Raw genomic sequence first — 18,062 nt, forward strand, 5'->3', positions numbered from 1 at the left:
AAACAGATGCATTGCTGCTAGTCTAGCATATGTCATCTTGATTTGTAGCCCTGCTTTTCCCCAAGAAGCAGCTTGGCATTTTTACTGAGTTTTGCTTAAAGTCTGCATGTACGCTCATTTTCAGAGAATATTTATTTTTTTTTTTAATGATTTTACCTCACCTGTTTTTTTCTGTCAGGCTAGGGATTGGCACGTGCCAAGGTTTTAAAGGATGCAATGGAAATTCAAATGGATGTGAAGGACTACAATGTTAAATCCTGAAACCTATATTTAAGATTGCAGAGGAGGATCTGATTTTCTGTTGTATTAGAAGTTCTATTTTTTTTACAGTTTTTTAATGAAATATTTTTATTTTGATCCAAAATAACTGAGACAAGCTGCTTTTTAATTCCTCCCCCATATAAATACTGTTTTGAAAAAAAAATCTGTTTTTTCCCTGCAAAATTTGGAATTGTCTTTCTTAAAAAACCCGATGGTGCAATAGCTTTTCACTGTACTCCCTAGAATGAACGTTACAAGTTATGGCCAGTCTGTGTAATCCTTAATAGATGCAGCAGGATTGTTCTTGGTCGTAAAGCACGTATATGTGTGGAGTGATTATGTGAAGTGTCATTCTGAATAGCTTTATAATTGATAGACAATGTAGTATTTACCACTGGTAGATGCTCCTCAACTTTTCTTATGAGGAAGTTGCATTCTAACTTTTTCTTTACCAAGGTAAAATAAACCTGAACTAATGTTGGTTTCTGTTCTCTGACATTAATTTAAAAATACAGGATTTAAAACCAGGAGACGTATCTGGCAAACGTAATCTCTGGGAGAAGCAGTCGGTTGAAAAGGCATCTTCTTCTAAGGTAACACTTCAATGCACTGTGAAAAGGATAATATCTCTGTGGGAGGCTTTCAAGGGGGAAGGTGCTCTTCGCCTTCATATGGTCAGTTAGTTGGAATTAGTCCTCTACATCTCTTTTGTTACTCACCTGCCTTTTTATCTATAAAAGGAGGTACAATGAGGTACAGAAAGCCATGGGCAGCATGTAACTTTTACATTCCTATTTGGCAGAGCTGTGTTGTGAGTGGAAATCTGTCCTTTGCATGGAGTCAATTTTTTTTCCTGTTGTAAATAGCTATTTTCCCTTATTCAACTTTAATAACAGGTTATTACTTCTTCAAACAGGTATCAGCTATGGGGAAAAAATCAGAGACTAATGGTAAGTAATTCTAATAACACACCTGCATATTAAATAGAAAATTTGCCACATTTTCCTAAAAGCACATCTGAGTTCTAAAATTCTACGGCTGTTAATGTTGATGTAAAAAAAAACCCACCGGCTTTTTGCCTTTACCTTTCAAAAGCTCCTCTGCAATATCATCAAGACATGAATGTTTGAGAAATGAGCCTAAATCATCTTTCTAGGAGGACTGAGGACTAGCAGGGCTCCAGCCATGTTTGCAAAGCCTTGTTTGAGTGACATGTGTGACATGTTTGCTGTAGCTGGAAAGCGTCATTAAACTGTGTGAGGTCCGAGGAATGGGATGGTCATTTAGCTAATTACAGCAAATGAAAGGCATCTGGGAAAGGCTGTTTTAAAGGCTGCAGAAGGAATGGTTTGGGGAAACCCAAAAAGCAAGGTTCTTACAGCAGCATTATTTGAGCAGAAATGGAAGATTTCAGTACTACTGAGAACGAGCCCTGCATCTTAATTTATTCACTGCCACTGGGTAATGGTGAAGCCTGATGAAAATGCGGCAGTGTTGATTTTTAAAAATAATTCCTCTGGCTGGTTGTGAGCCTCGTGTGCTCCCGCATACCTAGACTAGAATGGAGTTAAAATGCACTCAACTGTAGCACTGCTTTTGCTGAAGCTGTGCCTTGATGTCTTCTCAAGGCAAAAAGAGTCTTAATACTGTCATTTTGAAACTGCTAGTTTGGGAAAAACAACCTAGTTGTACAGAAAAAAATCAACAAAATACCCCTCCTAGCTCTTTTTATTTTTATGTTAATCTAAAACATCCCAAATAAAACTAATTAAAGGAATTATGGGCCTAAGGACCAGTGGGGAAGAATGGAAATTCACTGATCAATTTAATAGCTTTAAAGATGTCTTGCAACATCCCTTGACTCCTCACTAGGAATTAAATGATCAAATATAGAAAAAACGTTGGTTTTCTACACATTAGTATGAGCACACGATTTTCTTCACGTTCCTATGTGAAGCCAGAGGTATGGTATGCCTGTGAACTTTTCTTATCGGTTTAGAGTCATGCGAAACAGAATTGTCTTCCTCCTCTTTTCTCCCTTTTTAAACCGAGCTGTTGGGAGAGGGGTTTTCAGGCTCACTCAGCGGTAGAGCAGCTCTGCTCCCGTGGAAGGTGCTAGCAGTTGTGCATCGTTGCCTAAGGAAGCAGACCCCACTGAGTGGCTCAGAGACTGCTGAGCATCTCGAAGGCTGAGTGAGATGGAAGGCTGTAGCAGAGGGGTTTCAGGAGGAGTCTCTCAGGAGCCGGCTTTCAGTCTTCCTATGGACTCAGAGTGTGTCCAGCAAGCGCTGCAGCACAGCCTGACTTAGCATGGCAGCCCCCCACGCCTGGCTGGGGAGAGCGCTGGGTGCAGCACCCCCTGCATTCCTGAGTGGGGAACTCCTGAGCTCTCCCTGGGCTGCTTCCCGGGGCTGTTGGAGGCGAGAGAGGTGAAATCCTGCTTGTCCTCTTGGAGACCACCTCTGAGCAATCCCAGTACATGAGCACAGCAGCATCCAGCTTGTGTCCTGCCTTCTTACATGCTGTGTGTTAATCTAGAGCCATGCCTTCTCTGTTTTAAAGGTATGTTTGGGTTATTCCAAGCCATCTTTAATCTGTCTCTTTCTCAGCAGGTTTGAGACAATTTGAGAAAGAACCATAGAAGGCCACTAAAGACGCTGGACCAATCAGTTGGGGGAAAAAAAAAAGGAAAAAGTGCTAAATTGTTCTTTTTATATTTATGTTTATTTACCAAAATGTCTTTTTGCATTATCCCAGTTAAAACCATGTATATTAGCACTGTATTTAATAATCAGTCTAGACATTCATCTTAATAGTACTGCCTTTGCACAAGAGCCTTTATTCCTAAAGAAACCCATGCTGTGAAATACATAGATTCTCCTACTGATAGTCATAACTAACTATGTATCTGAACAGTGATTTCAACTGGCATAAAAGGTCAACCCAAAATGCATGTAAAGTGAAGTTGCTCAAGAAAGGTGTGCAGTAAACCTATAAAAACAATGGTTGCTTTTGTAATACAGAAGTCTTTCTTTCTGCACTTTAGACTAAGGCATGGAAGAAATATCTTTAGTTGACAATGTAATATTTTCTGTAAGTTGCCCATGTCATGAGAAATACTGCATCAATAACGTGTTTTAATTTTTTTGTTTTATACTTTTTTAAGTATCGATTTTTCCATTCTAGTTTAAGTTAATACCTGAATTTGGATGATTATTTTAGCTGACAGCGGTACTGATATTTCTTTTTGTTGTTAGTGACTAGTAATTGAATGCAATTTAGATTATATACACACATAGCTTTACAAAGTTTAGCCTAAAGGCACTACTAATGGTAGAATGCTTTAATACGTGCTAGAGTATTATATTTAGTAATAAACATACATAATTAGCCAATATCACAGCTTAAAAAAATAAAGACAAAATCACACACTTTTCTATAGTAAGATTTCATAACTGCCATTAGAGGTATGGTGAGATAAGTATTAAAAAATTTTAAATGTCAGTTACCCAGTAATGGGTAATTTAAAAAGAAAGTATAGTTTTTAAAAGAGGAAAAGGTAAGGGTATAGAGGGTCAAAAATAGGTCACTTGTATAAAACATTGTAGTTTAATTTATATAAAACTACCATAATTAAAAAAAAACAACAAACCAAACAAACCTAAACACAGTTGGAGCTTGTTTCAAATAACTGTACACTAAATCTTGCCATTCATCGGTGCCGTACACTGAGTCCACCTAATATGAAGTAAACCTTTATCTTTATAGTGCTTCTTTTTAACTCTCTCTCCCTAATATCTTATTTACAGATGTTTTCATTTGTATATAGTAAACACATGGCTATAGGACGTCAGCTTGGTTTGAATTTACATGCCATACAGGTTAGCATTTACATCCTACAGTGTATGGGTGGCATAAACTGAGCAACTGAAGTAGCCCCTGAGCACACTGTTAACAGCTTTGTTGTGCATCGGAACTACCGGGATCTCCCTTTTCACCGCCTCCATCTTTTACAGCATCTGACTTCTTCCTAAAGAAGAATAATGTTATATTTCAACCCAAAGATGAGCTCCCCTGCTTGGCTGAAACATCTTGTTTACATATAGAGATGCACGTAGTTATCTGTAGGGGGTGAAACTGTGCCTGACATTGTCTGTGAGTTGTCGTGTTTTTTGTTTGGGGGGTTTGTAAACACTCCTCTGAGTCTTTCAAATACATCCGATAGCTGCAATAAAAATGATTTGTTCAAACAATGTATTCTGAAACTGCATCCACAATAAATGGAATATTTCCAGCAGCAGCCCCCTGTTTGTTAATGAGTAGGAATGAGCCAGTTGTTGTAACTGGGATAGGAATTGTGCTAAGGCCGTGTAAAATAAGGTATCACTGCAAAGAACCTCAAAGTGTGTCTCTCCTGATGTACTATCCTACACCAGACAGCCAAGTCATAAAATATACATATTCTTAAGGAAAAAAAAAAAAAAAAGATCTAAATTGTCATGCCTGTCGGTACAAGACGGGAGCTGTGCATCATCCAGAAGTCAGCCTGCTCAATGAAGTAGGTTCTGACCTAGCAGCACAGCCGTCTGCTTTCCTGCTTTGAAAAACATTTTCTGCGTGAGAGCCATCGTGTTTCTTCTGTCTGCTTCAGTGGGATGTGCTTCCAGGCTTGGATGATCATGGGGACCAAGCCTGGGGAGCTGCTGGCTTTCCCGTCGTCCTCGATTCCCTTCATTTTTGCTCTAACGGCAGCACAGCACGTAACGCCCTGCTCTAACCAGGTCACGGTCGTCTGAAAGAGGCTCCCCAGGCTGCTGCCAGCTCCACTGGAAGCACTGGGAGTGCTGCAGCAAGCACAGCTTTCTGAACTACTGGGGGAGAAATAATCGGATGCTGCCTAATTTAAGCTGAAAAGAGCTTGTACGCTTGCAAGTGTGCCTGTTCTCCTGCCTCGTACTTATCAACCACGCTGCTACATTCCTCTGCAAAATTTGCTGACGTGATGCTTTTCCTTGTTGATGTAGGTAAGCTGCTTCTGCTCCTGCCTATTGCCTTTTCTCAGAGCGTGGAAGTGTGCTGGGCACAATCGGTTTTCCTTTTAGGAAATACTGTAAAGTGGTGCGGCCGTGGTTTGTCCCCACCAGCTGAGACCACCTCCTGGCAGAATTCACCAGACAAATCCCGGTGGCGGAGTCATCAGCGCTGCGTTTTTTTTGGTGTTTCGATAGCATTATGAAGTGATGATTTTTCAGACTATACCAAATTGTCACCTTAGCTTCTGATCGTGCTTTCCCGCGGCTCCCTCGGCATCCTAGCCAGACTTTCTCTTGTCAGTGAGCAGAATGCCACAAAACGGCCTTTTTCAAGCCTGCCTTTGCTTTGGCCTAGCATTACCCATCTGGAAATACTTTAAAGCAAGCGTGAGTCTACCTCACGGTTTGCTTTACTGTTTTTAATGAAAAGTTTTGCTATGTTTTCCTCAGACAAAGCCAACCCTTGTCTGGATATATTGTTCTGAATGCTGCCAGCAGAGGTGCAGAAATCTCATTTTGTGTTTGAGACTTCCAGCGCAAGTCAGTCTGATTGTGTGGGTAGCCCTTATGTTCGGCTGGGTGGATTTTGATGCATGTTATCACTGAGTATGATGCCGTCTTCACCTTTGCACCTCTCATCACGCAAGAATTTGATTTCTAGGTGTCCACAGGGAGGGCTATGGGGAGTAATAGGTACAACTTTGTTCTTTAGGGTCTAGCTAGAGCATGATCCTGTTTGATGCATAAGCCACCAAGTAGTCTCTAGGTATTGTCCTTGTACAGGAAGCATAGAAGCTCGTTCCTATCTGTTTTAAAATTAAAAAAAAAAAAACAGACTTCAGGCATGGTTTTATAACTAATTTTATGAAACAATTTAAGCACTTTACTGATTAAGTTTTGCTGGTATTCAAACTTCATTCATATAAAATTTGAAAGCATTAGAGATTCACACTATAAAAATCACAACTATGTAAAAAGCAAAGTAATTAAAAAGAGCATTCCTTGACAGCAACTCATGAGCCAGTATGACTGACTGCACTGGAAATAACATAAAAAAAAATTGTGTAAGTAACCAGAGGTTTTTGTTAAACATGTCTTTAATTAAGGAAGACAAGGAAAAAAAAGTAATGAAGAGACATTGTCTTTTTTTACTATTAATCAAGAACAGATTTCTGCTAACCGTCTTTACAAGACACCCATCCCTACTGATGCATTCTTACACCAGCTAGCGGTGGCCTCCTAAAAAAGGAGGACAAGTAACTGCTCGTAATGATTGTCAAGTACAGAAGAAGAAATCAAGACCAAGCTAGAGAGTACATCTTCTCATCTGGAAGGAGTTTCATGGAGGTCTCGCAGAAACCACTGGCATTAATATTCTGCTTTGAACGGGTAGTCCTTATGATTGACAGCTCTGAGAAGAGAAAGAAATGGTTATTTAAGTATTGTAGAAAGTATCTTCAGCAGCGTTCCCCTACTGCAGTCTCCCTCTCCCACAGCCAAGCTACTCAAGTTTTACTGCTGTCATTAATTTGAACACAGGCTTGTGAACAAGCATGTGCAACACCACAATGCTGAAGGGAATGCCCTGAATGATTCTCCCTCCTGACATCAGTTCCAGGACACGTCTCGTTACCTGGGGTCCAGGGTTTAAGATATGAGCTCTCCCCGGTTTTGGTCATGTATGTTTTCAAGATATGGGGGATGAAAATACAGATAGAGATAGGCTTAATGGATAACAAGGAACATACTGGAGCACTGGAACCGCTCGCCAGTTCCTGTTAAAGCTGAGGATGATGTCCATCTCCTTTTTAGACAATTCGAAGTCAAACACCTAGCAGGGGAAAACAAACAAACAAATCAACCCTTTTTACTTAGCTTCATAAGCGACTAGTTACTAAGTGTGCTTCATGCATTTGTGACTTGAGGTAGGAACACACTGCATCCACACTAAGCATAGTTAAGAAATCCTCTTATTTCTCAGCCAAATACCAATTTACCCTTGGAATAATCAAGACAGTCCTTTTCTCTCCAAGGCGTTGTTCATAGCAATGTCTTATAGTTCTGTGTGGTTGAATGCAAACACCACTGCAGTTTGTGTTGTAATGCACAGACATAAAACTTGAGGTGCTAAGGATGGTTTACTTGATGTGTCACAAATACTGGAACTAGCAGTAAATATTTCTGCTACAACAGAGGACTACTGGGTACAAACTGCAAGTATTTGTCTCACAGTTAAGCAGTCATCTAAGACTTCCTGCTGGTGGTTCATAGGAGAAAAGTCAAAAAAATGTAGCAGCATGAATTGAACGTAACACAGAGACATCATCTAAGATGCCGGGCCTTATGAGCAAACATCCAGCTGAGTCTCCCTGCCAAGGGGAACCACAGCCTCCAAGCAAGATGTAAACAGTAATGGGTCTGGTGTTTACAATTTGTTCCTTTACACCCTAAAGAGGGGCGTGCTAAGCACTTCCTAGAAGGAAAGTCCAAAACTGGGATACCCTTTCCAGGGCAGCAGAGCTTGGACCACCCTGGTGCAATCCATTTCTCTCCTGGCAGGAGCAAAATGCTTTTCCCCAGAGAACAGGTGTGGGTGGTTAGGTAGTGCTGAGCCCCAATATTTACATCTCTGCGCTCCCCTTCCAAAGTCTCTTAGGTGCTGCTTGGAAACACAGAAGAGATATGGGGGTGGGTGCCTATCCTGTGTAAAAAGATGGCAGCAGTCCCAAAGGAAACTTCACCTTGATGTTCTCCTCAATGCGCTGTGGTTTGTCAGACTTGGGAATGACAATCACGTCTCTTTGGATAAGAAAGCGGAGCAGAACCTAGGGAAGGGCAAGGACAGCATGAACACAGGGGTACCATGAAATCCATTCAAATGCATTTTGTGTTCTCTCTTACCTCCCCATGCACTCCCGCCACACATAAACTGATTTCTTTTTACAACCATGTTCACTCTGGAAGATTCTACCAGTTTGCACACAGGAGTTTGATGTGCCAATATTTGCTTGCAGTCTCCTGACAAACTATAATTGTTTCTGGCTTACGTTGTTTCTACATCCTGGCTTCTTCAGGATTTGTTTTGTTTTCATTTAGGGTAGGAGGGGGTGGGGAAATGATGATGCTTCTGGCTTGCATTATATGGGTGCTCAAACCAAATGAGCACAACGATACTGCAGATTATTTTGGGCATACAGGTAAGCACCTCACCTAGATTAAGCTTTTTGAAGTCCTTGAAAGGAAAAACATATTTATAGATTTTAAAATTTTATCCCCCTCAAAAGAGGACTGTTGCATACAGTTTTTTGTCCTGCTTTTGCCTGTCTTAAAAATATGACTATGGCTGATTGCCTGTGAACATGTGAGTTTGGCTGAAGTGCGGTTTCTGCACACCCTGTGCAAGAACTCATTTGTGTGACTAGTAACTAATAGAGAAAAATATTTCATTGTGAATTTTCAATGATTCTTTGTGAACATAAGCAAACAGGGAGCAATCAAATAGGTCTGCAAATTACAGCGCTTCTCCGAAGAATGACTTGCGTAACTTAACTGGAGAAAAGAATAACACGTTGGCTTGATGATTTGTAAATAAACCTCAGAAGAAAAGGGTTCTCAGGGAGCAAACACTTCTCTCTGGGAGCAGAAGAAATCTCCCTAGGAAGCAGGACACCCGAGGTAAGCACATACCACTGCTGATCACCCGCCCCTAAAGCTCAGCACTCAAGACCTCTTAGGAAATACCTGATAAACTCATATGAGTGCTGGCAGGAACTGGGGCAGTATGAAGAATCAAGTGCAGCTGAACCCCATTGTACCGTAACTTAGCACCTGCTAAGACTGGCCATTGGCTTGTAAAAACGTCTGAGGAGGAAGAATAATTTGCCCCGGCAACCCCCCTTACCTGGGCAGGGGTTTTATGATGTCTAGCTGCAATCTCTTTAATCTTGGGATCATCCAGCAGCAGAGGGTCCTCTGGCTTGGCCCTATTAAAAACAAAAGCCAGGATATTGATGGTAGTAAGGTATTAGCTTCCCTGTAGGTGGGCTGACATTTTGTAGGAAATAATCTGCAACAAAGCAACAGCGCTTTTTTTCCTTATACTTGCATTATTTGCCTCAAAGATTCAAGCGGCAAAGGCACTGTTTTGCGTACGGAAAGGCTGCAATGCTTTCTTACCATGGGCGGTTAGGAGATCCAAGGGGGCTGTACGCGGTCACAGCAATCCCTTTGGATTGACAGTACTTGATCAACTTTTCCTGGGTGAGGTATGGATGACATTCGATCTGCAAGCACAGAAACATGCTGGTTGACACAGGGGCAGACTGCACTGAGCTCCAGAGCATAACTAACATTTTAATTCCTCTTGGGTCACAGAAAACGTGAAGAAAAGAATCCCAATACCGTGATTAAAATCCTTCTTATAAAAAAAGTTATTCACGTCACAGCAATATCTAGAGGCCTGGCACAAAGAATAGGGCTTCCTCATGCACCATATTACCCAAAGATAGTGAGAAATAGCTGAGAAGAGTGAAAGCGCTATCTGTGTCAGGAATCAGGGAAATCGGTCTTCCTGGACTACTGGAGAGCAGGACTGCATCTTCAGAGGGGCAGCTCAGAATATCTGAAGTTTAGTTTCTGTTCCGAGTCACCCAACCTCTCCTCTCCTCAAGGAGTCTCCCCGACTCCTGAAGAAGCCTGGGGAGATAAGCTTCCCTAGATTAGCCCAGATCGTGCTGCAACCAGCCATTTGGGCAAGACACCCTCTAATTGGACAACAACAGAAGCCTGCACAGGGATGCTGCTCAACTTGCCACAAGCCATAGTATGACCACAGGGCTATGGCTACACTGCATAATGTGGCACCGTGCACATACCCATCTGTTTCTAAATGCTACGGTTTTGTCACCAGGCATGGTGACATGAAACCCACGTGCAGTAGTTTATTTAGACTTGAACTAGATTAGGCGATGACTTAACGACAGCCTGTGGCACAGGCACATCCACGGAGAAGCAAACTGTAGTCAAAGCCTGAAGTTCTTTAAAGCACTGAAGTTGGTGCAGCTTTTAACATAGGGGTAATTGGGTCCATCCCCACCAGAACTTTATAACCCTCAGGAACATCTTTCCAAGTCCTGTGTGGGCCTTGTGCTAAGCCTGGCCAATGCACTCACTAGCCCCAAGTCCGGCACCACAGCACAGCAGCACTGTGCCTGCGCAGGACCAGAGTGGGGGTTTCCCTGGCTATTCCTAAGCCAGCAGAGATGGGCATCCAGCACCCTCAGCCGAGTGCAAAGAAGTCGCCGATGGAAGAAAGTCAGAAGGTCCTGATGACTCTGCTGTCCTGTGATTTCATTCATGAGGTATGTGGTGAGAACTTGTTATATAATTGTATATTTCAACCCTCTTTTTTTATAATGAAGTTCAGTGAAATGGTTCCTTTTGTCTTGAAAAATAAATGAGTCCAGTGAATGAATTAGAGCATTCCTATACTTTCCCACGCCTGTGCAGTAGCTCGCAGTGGAGTTTTTGTTGGTTATTCCAGGGATGGCAGAAATGGGCCTGTGGCAACTTGGGCTGTGACACTGGGATTGTGAAAGATGACGTGCAGCAGAAAGTCACGAGGTATTACACAAGGTAATGGATATTTCCACTTTTTTCCAGTGTCTAAAAATGAAATATTGTCTTGTGTTTCATATTACTGCAATATGAATAATCCATACTGGTTTGTATGGTATTGCTCTCAAATCTCCACTGCATTATACACACACACAACTCTACAAAAAAGTTTTCTGTTGACATCCCTGTTAGCTAAAAGCCATCCACTAACACTGTACTGAAGCCTTCCGTATTGCAGACAGCACTGACTTGGAGGGACTTTCAGACAACCAGAGATACTTAGTGCTTTGCAAGATCTTTCCATGGCACCAGAACTATGTAAAGCTCATGGCAAAAGTCAGTTTTAGAGCTAAAGTGTAGCATGAAAATACTTAGGAATATTCCAAGGTTAGTTGATATCAATGGAAATAAAAATTTTACCTGGTTATTTACCGGCTTGTATTTGAGTCCTGGCTTGTTCAGGATTCTTTCAATCTGCTCATGGTTAAAGTTGGAGATGCCAATGGCTTTTACCAGACCAGCATCCACCAGTTCTTCCATGGCCTAATGAGTATGGACAACCAACGTGTGTTTATGAGGTGGTATTAGTGTCAGTTACATGATTCTATTTCCCTAAAGCTAGTGACCAACCAGCAAACAACCCGGACTAGATTAAATAATAGTACCTCAAATTAAAAAACAAAAAACAAAAAAAAACCCAAAACCAAAACACCAAAAACTTTGCACCTTGCATTATCTGTATGCTTTATGTCTCATTGCAGATGAGAAAGTAATATAAAAAGAATGGCTTGGCCAACCTTTTTGTAATGGGAAGCAAAATCTTTTGCTTTGGCTTCTTTGGGGGTCATTTTACCAAAGCTGAAAAAGCAAGGGAGATCTCTCCACCTCTTCCCATGCCAGCACACTACCTCTGAGTTGGCAGAACACAGCAGGGAGGATGTTCGCATAAACTCAGCTACCTCAAAATACTTTCTTGCAGCTGTAATCTGGCATTGTACAGAAAAGTATTAATGCCCAGAGCTGCAGCATCACAGAGGTGCAGGTAGCAGGAGCAGACCCTGCATCCTCTCAGTCCACGAGGAGAGGAGGATTGAAGGACAGCCTGACATGCTGATGCCCAACACTGAAAAGTGTGAGAATTCCTTACTGTATGAAACATCCAGTAAATTAACAGCCACACCTGGATTAATCCACGCTTCAGTTCTACCACTGTCCATATTCAAATATTATTTTAGTGACACCACCCAGAGAGCTCATAGTTTTCTCCTCTTTAGTCTTAGCAAAGACAATCCCCTCTTGCTCCTCAAAACAAGAGGTAGCAGCAGCCCTGCTTGTTCTGGTCATAAAATGCAATTTTGTGTGACTATCCTCTGCACCCAAACCTATCCCCTAATTTCAGCATGCACGCAGATCTCTGCTCCATCTCTAGTGCTGACCCCTGTTCAAAATAGCAAACATTAACTTACCTCCCATGTGTCCAGAAAATCTGTATCACTGGGGATACTCATACCCTTGTCATCCAAAGGATGCAGCTCTTCGCCAGCCTGTTATTTCAAGGCAGATAAGACACACGCTTTTTAAAAGAGTTTCATTTCTTACTGTTTACGAGCACTTCTGACTGCAATTATAGGCAGCAAGCTAGCAGGTTATTTAAACATAACTAAAAATTATGCATGTTCATCTCTTTTGGACGAGGGCCATATTTCTACAAATCAGTACCTGCATACAAAGACTGGGGATTAGTAGTAATTATGTGAGTAACTTAGGCAGATCTAGAGAGAAGGGAACAGACACCGCCCTACCTTTATTCTAGAGTTTTTATTTATTTTACATGGGTGTAGACTGGGGAAAAAAGCACCATGTTCTTTGTGTGCTGTACTTCGTTTTTCACTGTTGGCTACTCCACATCAAGCCAACATCTCCAAAACCTGAGATGTTCACACTGTCCCAGCCCAGCAGAAGGCCACGATCCCAAACTGCCCCATCATGTGTTGGTTACAGTTTCCCTGAAGACCCAGGGGGGCCATTAGCGGTGCTCATACCCACAACTATCTCAAACCAACAAGCGCAGAAAGCCAGACCCATGTGCTAAAACATACCATGACCTAGTTAGTGACTAGATGCTTGCTACCTCCTCTTCAGGTAAGAGCCAAATGAACCATAGCACATCCCAGCTGCATAATGAGGATGGTCACAGCATAGATAAGACAATACTCCACGTTTCTAGCCAGGTAAGGAAAAGAGGAATGTAGAGGAGAACTACCTTGAATCCCATAGGGAAGTGTATCAGGTAGAGGTCAAGGTAGTCCAGTTGCAGTGCAGTGAGGCTCTTCTTGCACGCTACCTTAACCAGGGACTTCTCGTGAAACGTATTCCACAACTGTGGGAAGAAACCAAGCCTGACTGTGACTCTACACCTTCCACAGTCCAGACTAGGGGACAGAAGTTTCTCCCTTGGTGGTCTGGGAGGACAACCCCCTCCCCATCTACCCAATGCACAGTGAAGACAAGAATGCCAATATTTTAATGGTAAGGTAGGACAAACATACCACAAATAAGGGAGTCAGTAGTTACGGTGGACAATCAGTATTTCTACTTATGAAAAGGGAGTCTCAGAACTAAATGTAACACCCTGCCAAGTGTATCTGACACAAAGCTGTTAGTGTTACAATTTTTTTTTTCAGCCTAAATTTTGAGTCTTGAGCAGCTCATGCAACCCTCCTTCCGTCCCTTTTATCTGGCCACTGTGAGAACTGTTGTGAGATTTACTTCATTTTTAAAATCAAAACTCAAGTCATTTAAATAGAAGAGCTTGTAAGCGTTATTCAAATGAAAACCTATTCTTTAACAAAAATTAAGAGTATGTGGAAAAGCTTAGTTATGCTCAATATTTTCTGGTTTTGCTGGTGAAAACACTGAATCATACAGTTTTTTTTTATTTGAAGTGTTCTCACTTTTTGGTAAAGAGCATTGCTGAGACAAGTGGATGAGATGAAGGAATGGAGTAAATAATCCTGCACCCTTGTACCTTAGTAACAATGAAGAGGTCTTCCCGTTTCACGGCCCCTTCCTTGATCTTCTGCTGGATTGCATTCCCTATTTCATTTTCATTCTGGTAGAAGTAGGCACAGTCGAAGAGGCGGTAGCCTGCGTCAATAGCAAACTTCACCACCTCTTCCACCTTTCCTGGAGGAGCCTGAAAGCAAACACAACCACACCGTGAGCTTTTCCGTGGCTTTCTGCCAGTGCTTGCAGCTGCGGTAGATCCGCAGTCTCCCTTTCCAGCTGCTGCCGGAGTTTCCTTGTCACCTGAATTTCAACTGTCCAGGCAAAGAGTGTTAGCATAGGGAAAGGGAACAGAGCAGAAAGGAGCTCGTTTCTGCGAGACGTTTTGACTGCCATTCCCGGCAGCGTAACGCCAAGCATCATTTCCCCCTTACTCGCTCTCAGCGTTGCCCACGCAGTTTTGCCAGCTTACCCTTCCCCAAACCCTTCCCCACGAAGGCGGTTCCGTGGCACAAAGGGCTCCCATCAACCAGTGACCCCCTCCCCGGGACCGCCAGCCGCAAGCGCCAGAGCCCAGGCAGCCTTTCACAACCTACATTCCGTTCTTTTTTTTTTTTTTTTTTTTTTTTCCTTTGGTTCCTTCTTTTGCTTCCCCTTCTCTTTCTTTTGCCTCCCTTCACTTTCTTCGATTTTTTTTTTTGTTGTTGTTTTGCCTTTTTTTTTCTCCTTTGCCCGGCGCTCCCCCGAGACCTTTTCTCCCCCGCGCTCCCCCACCCCCCCGCCCGGTTACACAAGCGACCGCGATGGCGGGCGAGCGGGCTGCGAGACAGAAGTCCCCCCCCCTCCTCGCAACAACCCCCACGCAGGGACGTGGCTACCGCCGCAGCCCCTTTTTCGGCCGCAGTTGTTTTTTTCTTTTCTTTTCTTTTCTTTTTATCTTGTCAACTCCCGCCGGAACAGCCTCCTCCTGCCCGCCCCGGTACCTGCCAAGTGCCCAGCCCTAGAGTGGGCATCTTCATCTTGTTGCTCAGTTCCACGCAGGGGGCCGCCATGCTGTGTGTCTGTCTGCGGGGTGTCTGTCCGTCCCTTCGTGCGTGGCTCTGGCGGCCCGAAGGCACTTTAATGCGCGGGGCCGCCCCGCCTCGGCCCCGCCGGCGCCCTCCCTTCCCTTCCCCTCCCCTCCCGCCTTCCCCCGCCTCCGCCCGGGCTTCCTTCGAGGGGAGGTACGTGATGCCCGTGATTTTGAGATTCCGGGTGGCTACAGAGGCCTGATGCAAAGAGGAGTTTGTTTGTTTGGTTTTGCCTTGAACAAACTAAAGGCAGGTGCCTTAGCCTTGAACTTGGCGCTTTGTGCTTTTTCTTCCGCAGCGGAGAGAACCAGGAGAATTGCTGCATGAGGCAACAGGTTTTCTCAATCCCGAGTGGCGATAAACAGGCTGAAATTCCCATCTTTTATCCTAGGAAAATATTAGGCTCGCCCGCTGCTGTCAGAGGAATTCACTCAAAGGGAACGTGGTCTGACCTTTACGCGGATTCTGCCTCCCCTGCCTTTGCAGAGGGGTGGGCTCCGGGGACCGGGTGAAGGCATCGCTTCCCTGCGCTCAATTAAAATGTCAGCCAGCATCACTCCGGCGTCGGAGGCTGCAAAAGGGCTTTGTGATCGCAGCTTGTCTACAGGTAGCGCTTTAGTCAGAATAACCTCCCTGCTTTTTATGTAGGGTCGAAACGCGTTCCGAGGGCTGACGTTTGAAGGCCGTGGGAAACTTCATACAAATGCAGTGCCTCAGAAATCGGGAGCCAGGGGCCTGGGAGGGATGGGCTACTTAGCTGACAGCTATTTTGAGGAAAAGGTTAGGAAGCTGAGGTGAAATCCAGGCCATCAAACTCAACGGGAGGATTGCTACAGGAGTAAATTACAGGAGGGGTTCACGTCTCCAGCTAGTTAGCTTTTCAGTACTGTACTTGGCGCTGTGGTGGCTGAATGCCTTTCAACAGGCACTGCGAGGGCTGAGTTCCTCCGAGAGTGATGTCATTGATTTGTGTACGTTAACACGGTTCCAGAGACCTGATGTTAAGCATCAAAGCCGCGGTCCCATTTTGCAGTGGGTTTTAGCTCTCTGTGGGTACAGGAGACCTCCTGCCTCTTGCACTCTAGGGGCTTTCAGTGCCCAGTTGAACTGTAACTTTATCTCATTTCTCAAAACATCTTTTCTGATCACCTTTAAAGGTGCATACATTTTTGCTGTAGCTTCCAAACAGTACCAGCTGTAATTCTAAATTATACGTTAAGTTCCTCCCAGTTTCTCACATTTCTATTCTGCATATGTTGGACAATTACAGAGACCAGTGTCTTGTCAAGGTAAATTATTTCAACTTTTTTCTTTTCTTTTTTTTTTTTTTTTAAATAATCCTAGCTCAAACAAGGACAAAAGCAGACACGGACGTGGACACCGGACATCCATTTTACCTGGAAAAGGTTCAGGGAAGTCTCCCGGGGTCATTAAAAAGGCAACTTAGGTCTCAGGCATGGAGCATGAGACTTGCATGGGTGATGCTGACTGTATGTTCTCAGGCACTGCCCGTCACCCGGCTCCTCCCTTGCTCTGTGACCCTCCAGAGGGTGTCCATGGTGCTCTGCGTCTGCTGCCCAGCCAGCATCACGCACAGCTGGGTAATCATGGCAATAAGGTCACTTGTCTCCAACCCCATTCCCTCCTACTCTTTTTTAGAGCCTGCCTCTTTAGATATTGACATTTTTTTCTATCTATCTAGTTCAAAAGGCTGATCTTACTGCCCTGTGCCTTTTCACAATATTGTTTTTATTGTCATTTTTGCAGGAAACACATGGATCCCTATGGAAAGTACTAAAAATATGATGTAATTTCAACACCTTGCCTTAGGGATCTCACACCTCACAAAGCCTAAGGACTTTCTGATCTTGAGCCTTCTTTTTCCTTTTGCTTATATTGCTATAAACTCCTTCTTGCTCAGTGTTGACCTCTGACTACCAGCTTACATGTTATGCAAGTTCCACTGGTGTGTTCTTGTGAGTTGTGCAGTGTAAGAGAGAATCAAATATTTTATGCTTGGACTGATAATGTTTGCCTAACAAAATATAGAGGTAACTGTGAATTACTGTGCCACTAGCGCATTGTAACCATGATGTCTGATGAGATTTGTTAACGTTTTTGTGCACTTGCATTATTTAAGCTGCTTTTACAGGATAGTATTTTCAGTTGATTGGCAGATTCACGTTCTGGGTTTATATTTGAACAAAATCTCTTCCTGCTGTCCTTGGCCTGGTTTCCAAGCCACTGGCTTAACCAAGCTTTATTGTCATCTTTCTGCTGCCTTGGATGTCAGCACGCTTTGCAGGATGAAAAGGGTACCAAACTGATGTGAAGCAGAGAGAGAGAGAGAGAAGCAAGATGTGGGCAGAGAAACAAAAATTTCAAACTCCAGTATGCTCAAACTCGAGCAGTGGGAGGAGGTCTCCTCTATTGAAAGCAAATATGAAAAAAAAAACCCACCAAATCAACCTCCCCAAAAAGTAAAAAACAAAGGTACTGCAAGTGATGTGAAGAATTTGACAGAAAAGGGAGAGCAAGTTCTACAGAAAAAAGACAGAAATGAATCTGTAGGAATTTTATAAAATCGATAACGGTACATTGATTTTAAGGCCAGAAAGGGCCATTGTACTCTTCTGCACTGACTTCTGATTACATTGACAAACTTTTACACCAGCCTGTGACATATACCTGCTGCTTAATTTATTATTGAAGGTGCTTGGGTGCTACAGAAATAGGAGCTGACTAAAATCATGTAAAGAACAGACTAGAAAATGTTGAGATTGAGCTACAACTTAGCTTTAATAGCAACAAATATTGGTCTGAAAGGTATAAGAACGAACCATAATTGCCCCTTTCTTTTTAACCAGGTGTCTAAACAGATTCTTCAACACTTTTTATCCCTCTAAGCCTGTCTTCTAAGACCTGAGGTTTCCAAACGGACATTTTAAAAATAATTTACTTCTGTAAAACCAGTAACTGGTGGGAGAAGGTAAGCGATCACTGTTTTTGATCAATTCAAAATTATTTATAATTTGGATGCTTCACTTTCTATTCAAGCTAACCCTCTCTGTGCAAA

At 43.0% G+C, this 18,062-nt stretch overlaps 2 protein-coding genes across 13 annotated transcripts in view; one reads left to right on the top strand and one right to left on the bottom strand.

The window, feature by feature from the left end:
* The window catches only part of CALD1 (caldesmon 1), a 270,067-nt gene extending 265,506 nt beyond the window's left edge, over positions 1-4,561 (top strand). For 9 of the 11 annotated variants that reach the window (XM_082498625.1, XM_082498624.1, XM_082498623.1 and 6 more), the window contains 3 exons: positions 777-854; positions 1,178-1,211; positions 2,871-4,561. In XM_082498625.1, coding sequence (XP_082354751.1) covers positions 777-854; positions 1,178-1,211; positions 2,871-2,902 — 144 coding nt within the window. In that variant the 3' untranslated portion in view covers positions 2,903-4,561. The remainder of the gene's footprint in view (positions 1-776; positions 855-1,177; positions 1,212-2,870) is intronic. The other 2 variants (XM_082498628.1, XM_082498622.1) reach the window with 1 other exon arrangement.
* A 1,438-nt stretch (positions 4,562-5,999) lies between these two features.
* LOC309686155 (aldo-keto reductase family 1 member B10-like) lies at positions 6,000-15,058 on the bottom strand (the record flags this gene model as incomplete). 2 transcript variants are annotated; one of them, XM_082498713.1, is made up of 10 exons in its annotated part: positions 14,900-15,058; positions 13,939-14,106; positions 13,174-13,290; positions 12,377-12,454; positions 11,331-11,453; positions 9,471-9,577; positions 9,196-9,277; positions 8,036-8,119; positions 7,043-7,125; positions 6,000-6,705 (listed from the first exon to the last, which is right to left on the bottom strand). In XM_082498713.1, the coding sequence occupies exons 1-10, from the start codon at positions 14,966-14,968 to the stop codon at positions 6,663-6,665; spliced, it is 954 nt and encodes a 317-aa protein (XP_082354839.1). In that variant the 5' UTR covers positions 14,969-15,058. The 2 variants fall into 2 exon arrangements, with proteins under 2 accessions (XP_082354839.1, XP_082354838.1); XM_082498712.1 differs by lacking the exon at positions 6,000-6,705 and having other exon boundaries at positions 6,982-7,125.
* Positions 15,059-18,062: the final 3,004 nt, after the last annotated feature.

Source organism: Vanellus vanellus (genome assembly GCF_965231255.1).
Source record: "Vanellus vanellus genome assembly, chromosome: 1".
Lineage (NCBI taxonomy): Eukaryota > Metazoa > Chordata > Aves > Charadriiformes > Charadriidae > Vanellus > Vanellus vanellus.